The 12,644-nt window shown below is 26.7% G+C and overlaps 4 protein-coding genes across 4 annotated transcripts in view; 3 read left to right on the forward strand and 1 right to left on the reverse strand.

The window, feature by feature from the left end:
* The first annotated feature begins 1,611 nt into the window (after positions 1 to 1,611).
* Positions 1,612 to 3,093, forward strand: LOC134836889 (serine/threonine-protein kinase 16). The gene is made up of 2 exons (XM_063852160.1): positions 1,612 to 1,822; positions 1,914 to 3,093. Exons 1-2 carry the CDS (start codon positions 1,743 to 1,745, stop codon positions 2,788 to 2,790), a joined length of 957 nt encoding a protein of 318 aa, XP_063708230.1. The 5' UTR covers positions 1,612 to 1,742; the 3' UTR covers positions 2,791 to 3,093.
* A 522-nt stretch (positions 3,094 to 3,615) lies between these two features.
* On the reverse strand, positions 3,616 to 4,675 carry LOC134838460 (iron-sulfur cluster co-chaperone protein HscB). Its single transcript, XM_063853993.1, has 2 exons — positions 4,214 to 4,675; positions 3,616 to 4,158 (listed from the first exon to the last, which is right to left on the reverse strand). Exons 1-2 carry the CDS (start codon positions 4,561 to 4,563, stop codon positions 3,774 to 3,776), a joined length of 735 nt encoding a protein of 244 aa, XP_063710063.1. The 5' UTR covers positions 4,564 to 4,675; the 3' UTR covers positions 3,616 to 3,773.
* Positions 4,676 to 4,760: 85 nt separating this feature from the next.
* On the forward strand, positions 4,761 to 8,073 carry LOC134838459 (N-acetylglucosamine-6-sulfatase-like). Its single transcript, XM_063853992.1, has 3 exons — positions 4,761 to 5,008; positions 5,069 to 5,491; positions 6,722 to 8,073. Exons 2-3 carry the CDS (start codon positions 5,309 to 5,311, stop codon positions 8,030 to 8,032), a joined length of 1,494 nt encoding a protein of 497 aa, XP_063710062.1. The 5' UTR covers positions 4,761 to 5,008; positions 5,069 to 5,308; the 3' UTR covers positions 8,033 to 8,073.
* Positions 8,074 to 9,898: 1,825 nt separating this feature from the next.
* LOC134830615 (A disintegrin and metalloproteinase with thrombospondin motifs 15) overlaps positions 9,899 to 12,644 on the forward strand; it is a 106,599-nt gene continuing 103,853 nt past the window's right edge. Inside the window, exon 1 of the mRNA XM_063844160.1 lies at positions 9,899 to 11,388. The gene's annotated coding sequence lies outside the window, so the exon portion shown is untranslated. The remainder of the gene's footprint in view (positions 11,389 to 12,644) is intronic.

The raw sequence follows: 12,644 nt of genomic DNA on the forward strand, positions 1-12,644 counted from the left end.
TTTTTGTTAAATTTTGTGTCATTTTTGTGATTTTTAGAGTTTTTTAAACTTGCAAAGGGGGTGTAATTGCCCCCTTTTGGATCCGCCCTTGGTGTTCATATTTAACTCAGGAAATTTTTTCTTAAGACGTTGGTTTAAACTAGTTATTTAAATTCTTAAAATAGTTGATGCCAGGACTTATCGTCTGCTCAAATAGTTGAAAGGCATCAAATGCTTCTTAAAACTATATAAAGAGAACTGTTATTTTTTATTGCTAAAAAACTCTTCAGTCATAGAAATGTTTGACATTATTGAAGATCTTCTGCAAGGCTCAATTTTTTTTGCATTTTGATCTACTTGAACATTTTTGTTTTGATTAAACAAACATTCAACAAAAATTCGAAACTGATTTATATTTACTTTATCCATACAAATTTGTATATTTTCAAGTAAAAAATCATCTTTTTGATTTCCCTTGACCGAAATGTAATTAACCAAATCTTCCAATGAAGAAAAAGTAAAAAAAGTAGCTCGAGGTCCATGCGAGTCAAAATGCCCAAAAATACTTTCTTGAATATGCAGAATGATCTCGATGAAAAGATTAAAACACCTTCATTATTTTCTGCATTGAAAAAATTTCAAGTTTTGATTTTAATTCCGATAATTTTCCTTGACTAATGCGGTCCAAGGTATATAATGCTTTTAAGCGAAAACTAATATTAGTTGACTCAAGCATGACAGCATCATTGCGTAAGGCATTTAACAAATCTACCTGATCAAAATATTCGGTTAGGCGATTAGTGATGCCGTGACGGTAGTTTCGATAGAGACTATCTCCCGTGTCTATAACAATATTTATTAATTGTGGGGTTACTTTTTCAAAATCCAAAAATTTTAATAACCCTCACATTACCGTTGCAATGGGAAGACATTGTCTATTCCTTGAAATTAGGCTAAATTTAGGATCATTTTGCGAATAATCACCAAATGTTTTCGAAAGTACTTTATCCATTATTTCAACGTTTTGGCTAACATTTGATTCTAATTTTTTCATTTTAAAAAAATAATGCAATAAATTTTGTTCTTATTCTTTTTCCTCAAATTAGTTCTTAGTTTCTAACATTTTCATCGTTTTAAGGTTAGCTGTGCTTGTCAGGATCGCAGTGTTCTTCAGAGCTCTTCTCTTTGTTTTTTTCTTTGCCGTCATCAAATTCTGTAATCTGTCCGTCTCTTTTTCAATTTGTCATAACCATGATGTTTTTGGAGCCCCGTGTCTTGGTCTTGCTAAAATGCTTATGTTGCCTGTTTAATTGTTAGCTAAATGAATAGAAATAAATCTATAAATTATCATTAATTTTTTTAATAGTAGGTATTTAGATATTTTACCTATCATATAAGTTTTCATCATAAATGAATAGTGACTAAACTTTAAGCAAAATAGATTTTTGTAAAATTGAGAACTAAATTAAATAATTAAATTAAATTTAAAAAAAAAATAGAGATAAATTAAAAAAACATTCAAAGAATAAGGATACCATCAAAATTTTCATTAGTTAGAATAAATTTTATATGAACAGTCCCATTTTCACTTTCTCATGTGTGTCACTATTGCAAAATTTCGCCTCATAACAAGACACGAAAAAAATACAAAATTTATTCCAATATTTTTTATTAGTTAGAAATTTATCGCATTGTCTCTTCGTTTTAACCTTGATGTAATTTTGTTAATTTGTTATCTAAGTGGCTTGTAGCTGTTACAAAAAATGAACGCTTACGGACTATCGTTAATTATGAAAATGGGATGTTGGTGCATTAAGGAAAAAATCACGGTCAATGGCAAAAGGTATGAAAAATTTTCTCTTTCATCTCAGTCTCTCTCTTAAAAAAAAATAAAAATCTGTCCTTACTGATAAGAAAATTATTTACCTTTTTAGATACGTCGTCATCCAGAGACTTGCTGAAGGGGGTTTTAGTGTGATAGACTTGATCGAAAATGCTTCGACAAAACGAAAATTCGCCCTGAAACGCGTTTCCTGCCACTCGCGCGAGGACGAAAGCATCGCAAAACGCGAAATTGAGATTAGCAAAATTGTGCAGCACAAAAATGTGATTGATGTCGTGGACTACGAGCTCAGGGGTTGTGCCGATATCGTTCTGAATACGGTTTCAAAGTTAGACATAGTTTTGCCATATTTCCGAAATGGGACGCTTGCAGATCACTTGTTGGTTCGTTCCAAAACGAATAATTACATGTCCGAAGGTCAAATTCTCCAAATTTTTCTCGGGATTTGCGAAGGGCTACGAGCATTTCATGAAGCCTCCCCCGCCCCCCTGGCACATCGAGATCTCAAGACTGCGAATATTTGTCTGAGTGACACCATGGAACCAATAATAATCGACTTGGGATCCGCATCTGAGGCTCGCGTCGAAGTACGAAGTCAAGCAGCAGCTCAACGACTTCAGGATTTGGCTGAGGAACGATGCACGATCACATATCGACCCCCAGAGCTGTTTTGTGTGAATTCGCATTGCACAATTGACGAACGAACGGATATTTTTAGTTTGGGATGTTGCTTGTATGCCTTGTGTTACTTCAAGTCGCCCTATGATGCGGCCTACGAACGCGGCGATAGCGTGGCGCTGGCTGTGATGTCGGGCAACGTGAATTTCGTGAATAATGCGCCGTATAGTCAGGGCTTGAAATCACTCATTGAATCGATGCTCAGTCAAAATATACAGGAACGACCGTTTATTGGGGAAGTTATCGCCAAAACGACAGACTTGGTGAACAAGTTGGAGCATCGAATTTAAGAAAGTACCTTCGAAATGGTATTTTTTAGCTTTTAACTGCTTTTGAACTCGACTCACACTCCGCAAGAATTAGTTTGTGATTAATTTTAACGAAAAATAGTGGAAAATTTTAACGATACCAGTAAGAAAATATCATACCAGGGATCATTTATGTTTATAAATTCATCCTAAGGCAAGTGATTTTTTTTAGAAAATATTTCACATTTTATTAAACCAGAATTTTTTGAAAATTCTAGTTGGGAATAATTTTTAATGATACCTAATTAATTTTTTTAAGTCAAAAAGTGTTAAAATTTTTTTTTTTTAAAACACCATAATTTTTTTTAAAACTTTAAAAAAATTTGTTGAGTAAAGTTTAACGACTTTTGCGTCAATTTAAGTAATTTAAAAAAAAAATAAATTTTTATAAAGTTTAATAATTTCTGAATATCTGTTTTGAAATAAGGAAAAAAAAAATAAAAAAAAAATTCCGAAATAAAAATTGTCAGATTTTTTAAAATAAAAATTCTTTAAATAAAAAATTTAAAAAATAAAAAAAAATTGTAAATTAATTAAATTATTTTTTATTAATATTAAATTAATTTTTATTATTTTTGTTTTTTAATTTTAAAAAGAAAAATTTTATAAAAATTAATTTAAGATGAAATTTCTCAAAATTTATTTTTTTTTTAAATTTAATTTATAATTTTTCTTTTATTTTTTGACCAAAATCGCAAAATAAAAAAAAATATATAAAAAAAAATATGTAAAAAAAATATTAAAAAAAATATATATAAAAAAAAATTAAAAAAAAATATTAAAAATATTAAAATTGACTGAAAATTGTTAAAGTGTTTTTTTTAAAACTCTTAATTTTTTTTCCTAAAAAATATTTTTGGCTCTAAAAAAATGTGAAATATTTTTAAAAATTAAACTTGCCTAAAATTAATTAATTAATAATTTTATTTTAATAAAAATAAATATCACACACGTAAAAATCTTCGCTAATCTTTCAACTCATACAACTTTTCCTTAATTTTTTTCTCCAAATTATTCACGTATCTGATCCTAATTAAGGCTTTAAGGGCATTTTCGGTCTCATTTTGTTCCAGCAACTTCGCGAAACCCTTATATAAATCATCCAGCTCCGTTTTTAGCTTCTCCAGATATTCGTCAAACTCTTTTCTCGTCTCAAATTCGGCAATTTCTTCATTTCTTTCCATCATTTCCATCAAAAATTCCGGATCTAATGTCTCATTTCTTTCAGGAATTGTAACATTTTTGATCGAGAGCATGTATTCGGCTCTTTTAAAGGGCGTCGAAAGTGTTGAGTAAGCTTTATTCAGCAATGAGCTCCAATCCATCGCGTGTTTTTGTTCCATTTCTGACCTAAAATCAACGAAAGTCATAAAAAAATCTTTTAAAAAATTAAAATTTTTCTTACTTGTTACTGAATTTATCGGGATGAACGACACTTTGGAGCTGCCGAAAGTTCTCCGTTAACTTGGAACTGTTCACATCGAACGATTCTGAGACATTTAAAAGACTGAAGTAGCTTCTGGATGTGTCAGGAGACGTCAGAGCGCCACATTTCCCGCACATGACGCTGTTTTCGACGCCGGTAGCTTCACATTTCCAACAATTCCGGGCTACTTTTTCCGTGAAACGACGAACGACATTGAGATTTGTCGATAAACGGCGGTTCAGAGATGAATTTTGCGAAAGTTGATAACTGCTGGACGTGATTTGGCGACAATTTGCGCTTGTCAGGCTCAGAAAACGTGATAAATTCATCGAAAAAAGCTTTTTTGATGGAAGGAACTTTGGATTTTACGTGAATTCTTATCGAATTTCGTGCTGATTGTCTCTTTTTGTGGTGCAATGTTTACAATTTTCGTCGTAAAAAATTATTTTTCATCATTTTTGATGCGAATTTCGTAAGCGCTTTTGTTTTTCTTGCGTTTAAGAGTCAACGGATGAACTTGTCAAGTACGAAAAACACAAATTTCAGACAAGAAACGTCATTTTCGTGATTTGTAGGTCTCCGGTCCGTCACTGTCAAATAAAATTTCATCTGAGGATTGTCAAAATCTCACCGAAAATCGCAAATTTTCATCAAATTATCGTGTGATAACTCGTTTCAACCGCAAAAACCACTTATCTAATCATCGAAGATGTCGGGCAGCAAACCGGGAATTTTCCAATCCTTATCAAATCTCTACAATCACGAGTTCAAATGGTAACACGCTTCATTTTTTTCCATGTTTTGATTGGATTTATGTCATTTTTCGTCTTGCAGGGGTCTCATCAAGTCGACCGCGATGTTCCTCGTCGGAGTCAAGATTGCCCAAGAGTGTGTTGGTTTGGAGCTTATGCCGTCGCACGCCTAAAAAGTTTCCCGTATCCGCCTGAAAAAAAAGTTTCATAGCGATTAAGTGCAGTTTCAATGTTAAAAAAGCCATAAAATAATCCAAAAAAACTGAAAATAAAGACAAATTGAATAAAAATAGAAAAAAAAATCTGAAAAAATAAATTAAAAATGATAAAAGTGTTATCAATTCTCGTAGTTGCAATGCTTTGCATGGGCGTTGAGAGTTCAAGGTCGAAGCCGAATTTTGTCATTATTATGACCGATGACCAGGATATCGTTCTGAATGGCATGACACCCATGAAAAAGACCCAAAAGTTGATTGCGAAACAAGGAATTACATTTACTAATGCGGTAAATTTGCGATTTTTTATTTGAAGCAAGTGAAATAATGGAAAAAGTTTCGCATTCTGAAAAAATGAAAAATTTTTTATTGGCAGTGAACTAATCGATTTTTGGCTGAAATGTTAAATTTTGTAAATTTGTTAAAAATTTAGAGTTTAATAATTTTCATAATTCAGTATAAAATAATTTAAATTTTTTTTTGGTCAAAAACTTTAAAAATTTTGGAATAATTAAAATTTTTTTAATTTAAAAAAAAAATTAATCATAACTTTTGTGACAAACTTTGTTAAGAAGGCGTTAAAAAATTGATAATTTTGATTTTTTAATATTTTCAAAATTTTTTAAATATTTTTGATTAGAAAAATTTTAAATGATTTTTTTAATAATTTTTTTAAACTCATTTTTATTTAATTTTCTTAGAATAGGAATAAAAATACTAAAATATTTATAATTTTTTCAAAAAATATTTTTTAAAAAATTTGATAAAATCATCTGAAATTTTTATTTGTTAAAAATAATTGAAAATTTCTTAGTTCTGAGAAAAATTAAAAATAATTTTTTTTAAAAGCATAAATATTTTTTTATTTTTTAATGTTTTCTAATTAAAATATTTAAAAACAATTATGATGAAAAATTTAAAAAAAAATTTAAAGATTTATGATAAAAATTTTTTTAAAAATTAAAAAAAAAATTTTAATGTTTTTAATTAAAATATTTAAAAAAATTATGATTCACAATTTGAAAAAAAAAAATTTTAAAGATTTATGATTAAAAAATTTTTAAAAATTAAAAAAAAAAATTTAATGTTTTTTAATTAAAATATTTAAAAAAATTATGATTCACAATTTGAAAAAAATTTTTTAAAGATTTATGATTAAAAATTTTTTAAAAATTAAAAAAAAATTAAATTATTTTTTTTTGTCAAAATATTTGAAAAATTCTAAAAAAAAAAGAAAAATCGAAATAATTTTCAGTTTTCCTTCTGAATTACCTTTCTGAATTAATTTGTCAAATTTTTTTTAATACTAAAAAATTTGGGAAATACTGAAAAATTTTTAATATTTTTTTTTTAAATTTTCAAAATTTTAACAGACAATTTGAAATTTCTCAAATATTTTATTTAAATTTAATTAAAATTTTATATCATATATATTTCGAGGTCCAAAATAATGTGAAACATTTTTTTCAAACGAAATGTTCCTAATTTTAAACTTTTTCTAATAAAAATTTTCTTCGTAGTTCACATCCTCACCGATTTGTTGTCCCTCGAGAGCATCTTTCCTCACTGGAGCCTTCGCCCACAACCATCGAACGACAAATAATTCCGCCCATGGAGGTTGTTACGGCGAATTTTGGCGCCAATTGGAGTCTTTTGCCACTTTTCCAACTTTACTCAAGGCAAACGGGTATCGCAACTTCTATGCCGGCAAATATTTGAACGAATTCACCGCGAAATCTCCTGTTCCCGCGGGTTACGATGCATTTTTCGGTCTCGATGGCAATTCCAAGTATTACGATTACAAGTTGAACGAAAATGGAGTAGTGAAAAAGTACAAGCGGGAATATTTGACAGACGTTTTGCTGCAACGCGCTTTGAGTTTCATCGACGATCAAACAAATTCGACCGAAAATGGACCTTTTATGATGATAATTGCACCGCCGGCAGCTCATGCGCCATTTATTGCTGCCGATAAATACTTGGATCGGTTCCCGGATGAAAAAGCTCCGCGAACTGAGAACTTCAACAAGCAGAGTGAGGATAAACATTGGTTACTGACGATGCCCCCGACGGAACTTTCGAACGACACAATTGAGAAAATTGACGAAATTTACAGGAAACGATGGCAAACTTTGCTTTCTGTTGACGATTTGGTCGAAGGAGTTGTCAAGTCGCTCGATGAAAAAGGATTTTTGAAGGATACTTACGTTTTTTACACGAGCGATAATGGTTATCATCTCGGTCAACATGGTCAAGCATGGGACAAAAGACAACCTTATGAGACAGATATCCGCGTTCCGTTGCTCGTGCGTGGTCCAAATGTCCCCAAAAAGGCAGTTTCGAACGATCTCGTGGCTTTGCTCGATATTGCGCCGACTCTTCTTGAGCTTTCCGATGCTCCAAGTGCCGGAAATGTCTTCGACGGAGTCTCGTTCGCCGCAAGTTTGAATAAAAATCCGAAAAATCCGGTGAAAAAACGCACAAAACTCCTCATCGAGTACTGGGGAGAGGAAAATGACGCGGATTTTACGCCAGATTGCCCCTGGACTGCTCACGATCGATTGATGGGATGCGAAAAGGCGGCAAGTTGTCATTGTCAGGACTCGTGGAACAACACGTACAGCTGCATTCGGCACATCGAGGAACAGCACACGGATTATTTGTATTGCGAATTTAAGGATACGGAAAATTTTGTCGAAGCGTACAATTTGTTGGAGGATCCGCATGAAATGACGAATATTGGATACACGGAGATACCGTCGATTCGGGCGCAATATCAACTGTGGATTGAGGATATGAAGAAATGTCAAGGACAGAATTGTGTCAGTTAAAGAAAAAAGATCAATTTAATAGCAATTATTTGGATGTAGTTCACAAAAATAAAAAAAATTAATTAAAATTAAAAAAAAATAAATTAAATAAAATTAAAATTAAAAAAAAATAAAATAATAAATAAAATAAATTTAAATAAAAAGAAAAATAAAAAAAATTAAATGAATGGGAAATAAATAATGTTCTAATATTAAAGAAAAAAAATTTTTATTTCAAAAATTCATAAAAATGTGAAAAAAATTCGAATATTTTTGAAAAATTAAAACGAATTTTATTATTTTTTTTAAATTTAAATTATTTTTAATTTTAAATTATGAAAGGCTTCAAAATAATTTTAAAAATAAAAGATATAATTATTTTATTTATTCTTAAAATTAAATCATTATAAAATTAATTATAATTTTTTATGAGGTTTTTAATTTTTTTAACTGTTTTAAATTACCGAAAAATTGAAAAGTAAAAATTTTCTAAATTTTTTAACTATAAACACATTTTTAAAAATTGCAAATTTTTTTTTATTAAGTTTGGCTCCAAATATTTTTTGATTATCAAAAAAAAAACGTAAGTTACTTAAATCTGGTAATTAATTATTTCATCCCATTACAGATCAAATTGAAAGTATGTGTACTTAGTTAAAAAAAAAATAAAAAATTGTCATAAAAAATATTTTTTATGAGGTTCTTTAAGTTTTTAAACCGTCTTGAATTATTAAATAAAATATTCAAAATTAAAAATTTTCTAAAAATTTTGACTATTAATACATTTTTAAAAACTAAAAAAAAAAATTCTGGTAAATTTGGCTCTTAAGGTTTTCTGATTATCAAAAAAACGAAAGTTAATAAAAATTTGGTAATTAATTAATTTTAATTTTTAAATTAAATTAGTTTTTCTTGAAATAAAATTTTATTTAAATAAATTAGGAAAAATTATTGAATTTTGAGTTCTAAAAAATAATTTGAAATTTTTATTCCACAAAATTTGAATGATTTGTAGTCGAAAATTTGGTAAAATATTTTAATTAAATATAAAATTTTATGTAAAAATAAAATATTGATCAAATATTTTTCTAAAAAAATTAAAAAAATGAAATATTTAAAAAAAAATTTTAATATATAAGTTTATTAATTAAAAATAATAATTTAGAAAAAAACTTTTTTCTTCCTATATTATAATTTTTAAAAATTATTTTTTCTCAAATTTTTAATCAACTTAACTTTTTTTAATTTTATTTTTTATTAAATCATCTTTTGTTCTTTAAATATTTTTTTTAAATAAAAAACAAAAATTATAAAAATTTAGATTAAATAAATATTTAAATAAAAATTATTATTTTAAGTAAATATTTAGTAAATGCCTTTGAAAAATTAAAAAAAATAAAATAAAAATTTTTAATTCCTTAATTTCAAACAAAAACTCACCACGATTAACGAATCTCTTACATAAATACTTAAACTTCATCAAAAAACTCAACGATTCTCACCAATTCGTTGTTAAACTTCATGTTACTTGATCAATAACGGCCAAAATCGTATTTTTCAAACCTATATTTTACCACTTTTTTCTCTCATAAAAATTAAAATTTTACCACAAAAAGTATAAAAATCCCTTAAATTTCAAAAATTAATTATTTTTTAAAAAGATTTAATTCATAAAAATCAAAAAATTCCCGTCTAAAGATCACCAATAATTTACTTGAATCCGTTAAAAATAACGACGAAGCATGTGATATCAACTCGGTACTCTCCAACATTTATTCAGTTTCTCTCTGTCTTTGCTTTTTTTGTTGTTGTTGTTCGAAATTCAAACATCGTACGCGTAATAAAGTTGAACTCAGTTTCGTTCTGACTGTTGCGGGAATAACAAGTTCGAGTAAAATATTAAGGAAAGAAAGCGAAAAATTATTAGTTTTAAAAACTTTTTAAAAAATAATAAAAAAAAAATAATTAATTAAAAAAAAATTAACAAAAAAAATAAAAGAGAAAAAATTGAGAGAATAAAAAAATATAAAAATTGAACATATATAAAATAAAAAAAAACTCTTTCTCATCCGACTTCGTACAAGATTATATATATTTTAATTGAATATACAAGAAATGTGTAAATAAAAATAATTTCATCTTGTCTCTTCATCGAGAATTTCATTTGTTGGTGCAGTCTTGATTGAATTGTTGTCGGAAACGGTCGAGCTCTGAGAAAATATTTTTAATAATTTTTTTTTTTAAGAATACTGCCACACCGGTTTCGAATTAAAAAAAAAATAAAAAAAAATCAAATAAGAAAAAAATTTAATAAATAAAAAAAAATACAAGAAAAATAATAAAAGTGACCAGACAAGCATTTTAATAAAATACACGTACAGAAAAAAATTCACTAGAACTGAAATCAAAATATTTCGTATTTTTTTTCGTTCTATATATGTGCGAACTTCATCGATAATTTTGCTGACATCAAACAATTCATTGACGACAAAAAAATTTCGCAAAAAATTTTATTTTTCGGAACAAAATTTTTGCAGTGTCCAAAAAATTGTGAATTAGAGAAAAAAACCGCGCGAGAACTTTTATTCATAAATTCGTGAATTATCATCATCTAATAAAAATTTGTGTGGAATCTATACATCAAATATATATGTTTGTACTACACGTACACTACTTCCCATAACAATAAGAATAAATAATAAAAAAAAAGTTTACGAAGACACATGTGGTTTTTTTTTTTTGAATAATAATCAGTTTTTGGTGTATTTAAAATATAAATATACATGTGGATGTGCTGTCGTACCTCTCTATATAAATATATGATATGCAGAAAAAAAATATAACATATACGGACTATTTTGCTTAATTTAGTGAATTTTATAAATATACCTATATCACACACTGAAGCGACTGCTGCTGCTGCATACAAGTCAACAAGTAGTGTCAAAAAAAAAAAATTTATAAAAAAAAAAAATAAAATAAAGAGGAAAGACGACGAAACAATACCAGCTCAATAAAATTAATAATATCAACAGAGCACATTATCACCGGCTTTTTATATGTTCATTGTGTATTTGTACAACAACAACAAAAAATATATAATTGGAGTCGATGCTTTTATGTTTTGATACAGGCATAAGAAGCGAGTAAAGCGAAAAAAAATAACAAGACGACCAATAATATAAATAATAAATAAATAAATTGGTGCAGTAGTTGATGTCGCATCGATAACGCAGAAAAAAATAAATAAATAAAAAATATTATTATTACTAATATAACGACGAATATTGAGATATATATAAAAAATTGGATTTACGAGATTTATTCCCAGCAACAGTAGAGAGAAATATCCTAGTTTGGAGTAAAATATTTACAAGGTAAGTTTTTTTTTTATTTTTGGTTCAATCAACTTTAAAGTGTTGAATAAAAAAAATAACATCAAAGATTTTTTTTTAAAATGGGAGGAATTTATGTTTCGCAGGACAAAAAATCTGATAAAAAATTAAATATGATAAAAAATAAGAAATTTTAAGAGAAAATAAGAATTTATTTTTAACAAGTGATAAATTACTAAAAGTGAAAAAAATTTTTTTTTTTATTTTTTATTAATAATTTTTAAAAAATAATAAAATTTAAAATAAAATAATAACTTTTATTAAAAAAAAATTAATAATTTTTAATAAAAAAAAATAATAAAGAAAATTTAAAAAAAAAACTATAAATAATAATTGCCAAGAAAAAATTAAAAAACTAAAAAAATACGAATTTTGGGACAAAAATATTTTATTAATAGTTCTGGTGTAATTTTTTATTCAGTTTAAAAATAATAAACAGATTTTTAATAAAATTATGAAAAAAATAAATAAAAAATAAATTAAATTTTATTAAATTTTTTTTTTATAAAAATTATTTGTTTAAAAATGATAATTTTTTATAAAAATGTTTCAAATTCATTAAACAGTAAGATCATTAAGTTTAATTAATAATTTATTTAATAATTTAATTTAATAAATTATACTTTTTTAATAATTCAAGAATTTTAAGTAATTCGTATATAAAAATTTCAAATAAATAGAGTTTGTCAAACATTTCTTGAAAAATTTGTGATTTTCATTCTTTTCGCTTAAAAAATATAAATTGTTTTCTATAGAAATTTATATTTAAGATGAACTTGTATGGAAATCTCTTTTCCAATTTTAAACTTGAAAAAATTCCGCAGATTTGTAAAAAAAAATATTTTTTTCTTAAATTTTTTTACAAAAATTACCACACAAAAAAACATCATCATTAATTTTTTTTTAAATTAAACTTTTTTCAAAAAAACAAAAAGAAATTTTGTTAATATTTAATTAAAAAATTCGTAGAGTTTTATCTTGAAGAAAAACTCGATCGCGAAACACCAACATTTCACATCACGCATCATTAACTGTCTGTCAATGATCCATCGTAGTAAAGAAATAGTAAAAACTGATTTTTTTCTGTGTGAAAAAAAAATCCAAAATCATGTGTTCCAAATAAAAAAAAAGTTGTGTGCAAAAAATAAGACATAAACCAAGATTTTCGATATAAATAAATAAACATTTTATCGTTCCTCTATTTAGTCAATGTTACAGTCTGTTGATCTAATTTTTAT

The sequence above is a fragment of the Culicoides brevitarsis genome, chromosome 1 (assembly GCF_036172545.1).
Source record: "Culicoides brevitarsis isolate CSIRO-B50_1 chromosome 1, AGI_CSIRO_Cbre_v1, whole genome shotgun sequence".
Classification (NCBI taxonomy): Eukaryota; Metazoa; Arthropoda; class Insecta; order Diptera; family Ceratopogonidae; genus Culicoides; species Culicoides brevitarsis.

Bases quoted from the DNA above. Each gene is read 5' to 3' on its own strand.
- LOC134836889 (XM_063852160.1), top strand. From the start codon at position 1,743: ATGAACGCTTACGGACTATCGTTAATTATGAAAATGGGATGTTGGTGC. The intron at 1,823-1,913 runs GTATGAAAAATT...TTACCTTTTTAG, and splicing joins ATCACGGTCAATGGCAAAAG to ATACGTCGTCATCCAGAGAC.
- LOC134838460 (XM_063853993.1), bottom strand. From the start codon at position 4,563: ATGAATTTATCACGTTTTCTGAGCCTGACAAGCGCAAATTGTCGCCAA. The intron at 4,159-4,213 runs GTAAGAAAAATT...CGTTGATTTTAG, and splicing joins CCCGATAAATTCAGTAACAA to GTCAGAAATGGAACAAAAAC.
- LOC134838459 (XM_063853992.1), top strand. From the start codon at position 5,309: ATGATAAAAGTGTTATCAATTCTCGTAGTTGCAATGCTTTGCATGGGC. The intron at 5,492-6,721 runs GTAAATTTGCGA...TTTTCTTCGTAG, and splicing joins GAATTACATTTACTAATGCG to TTCACATCCTCACCGATTTG.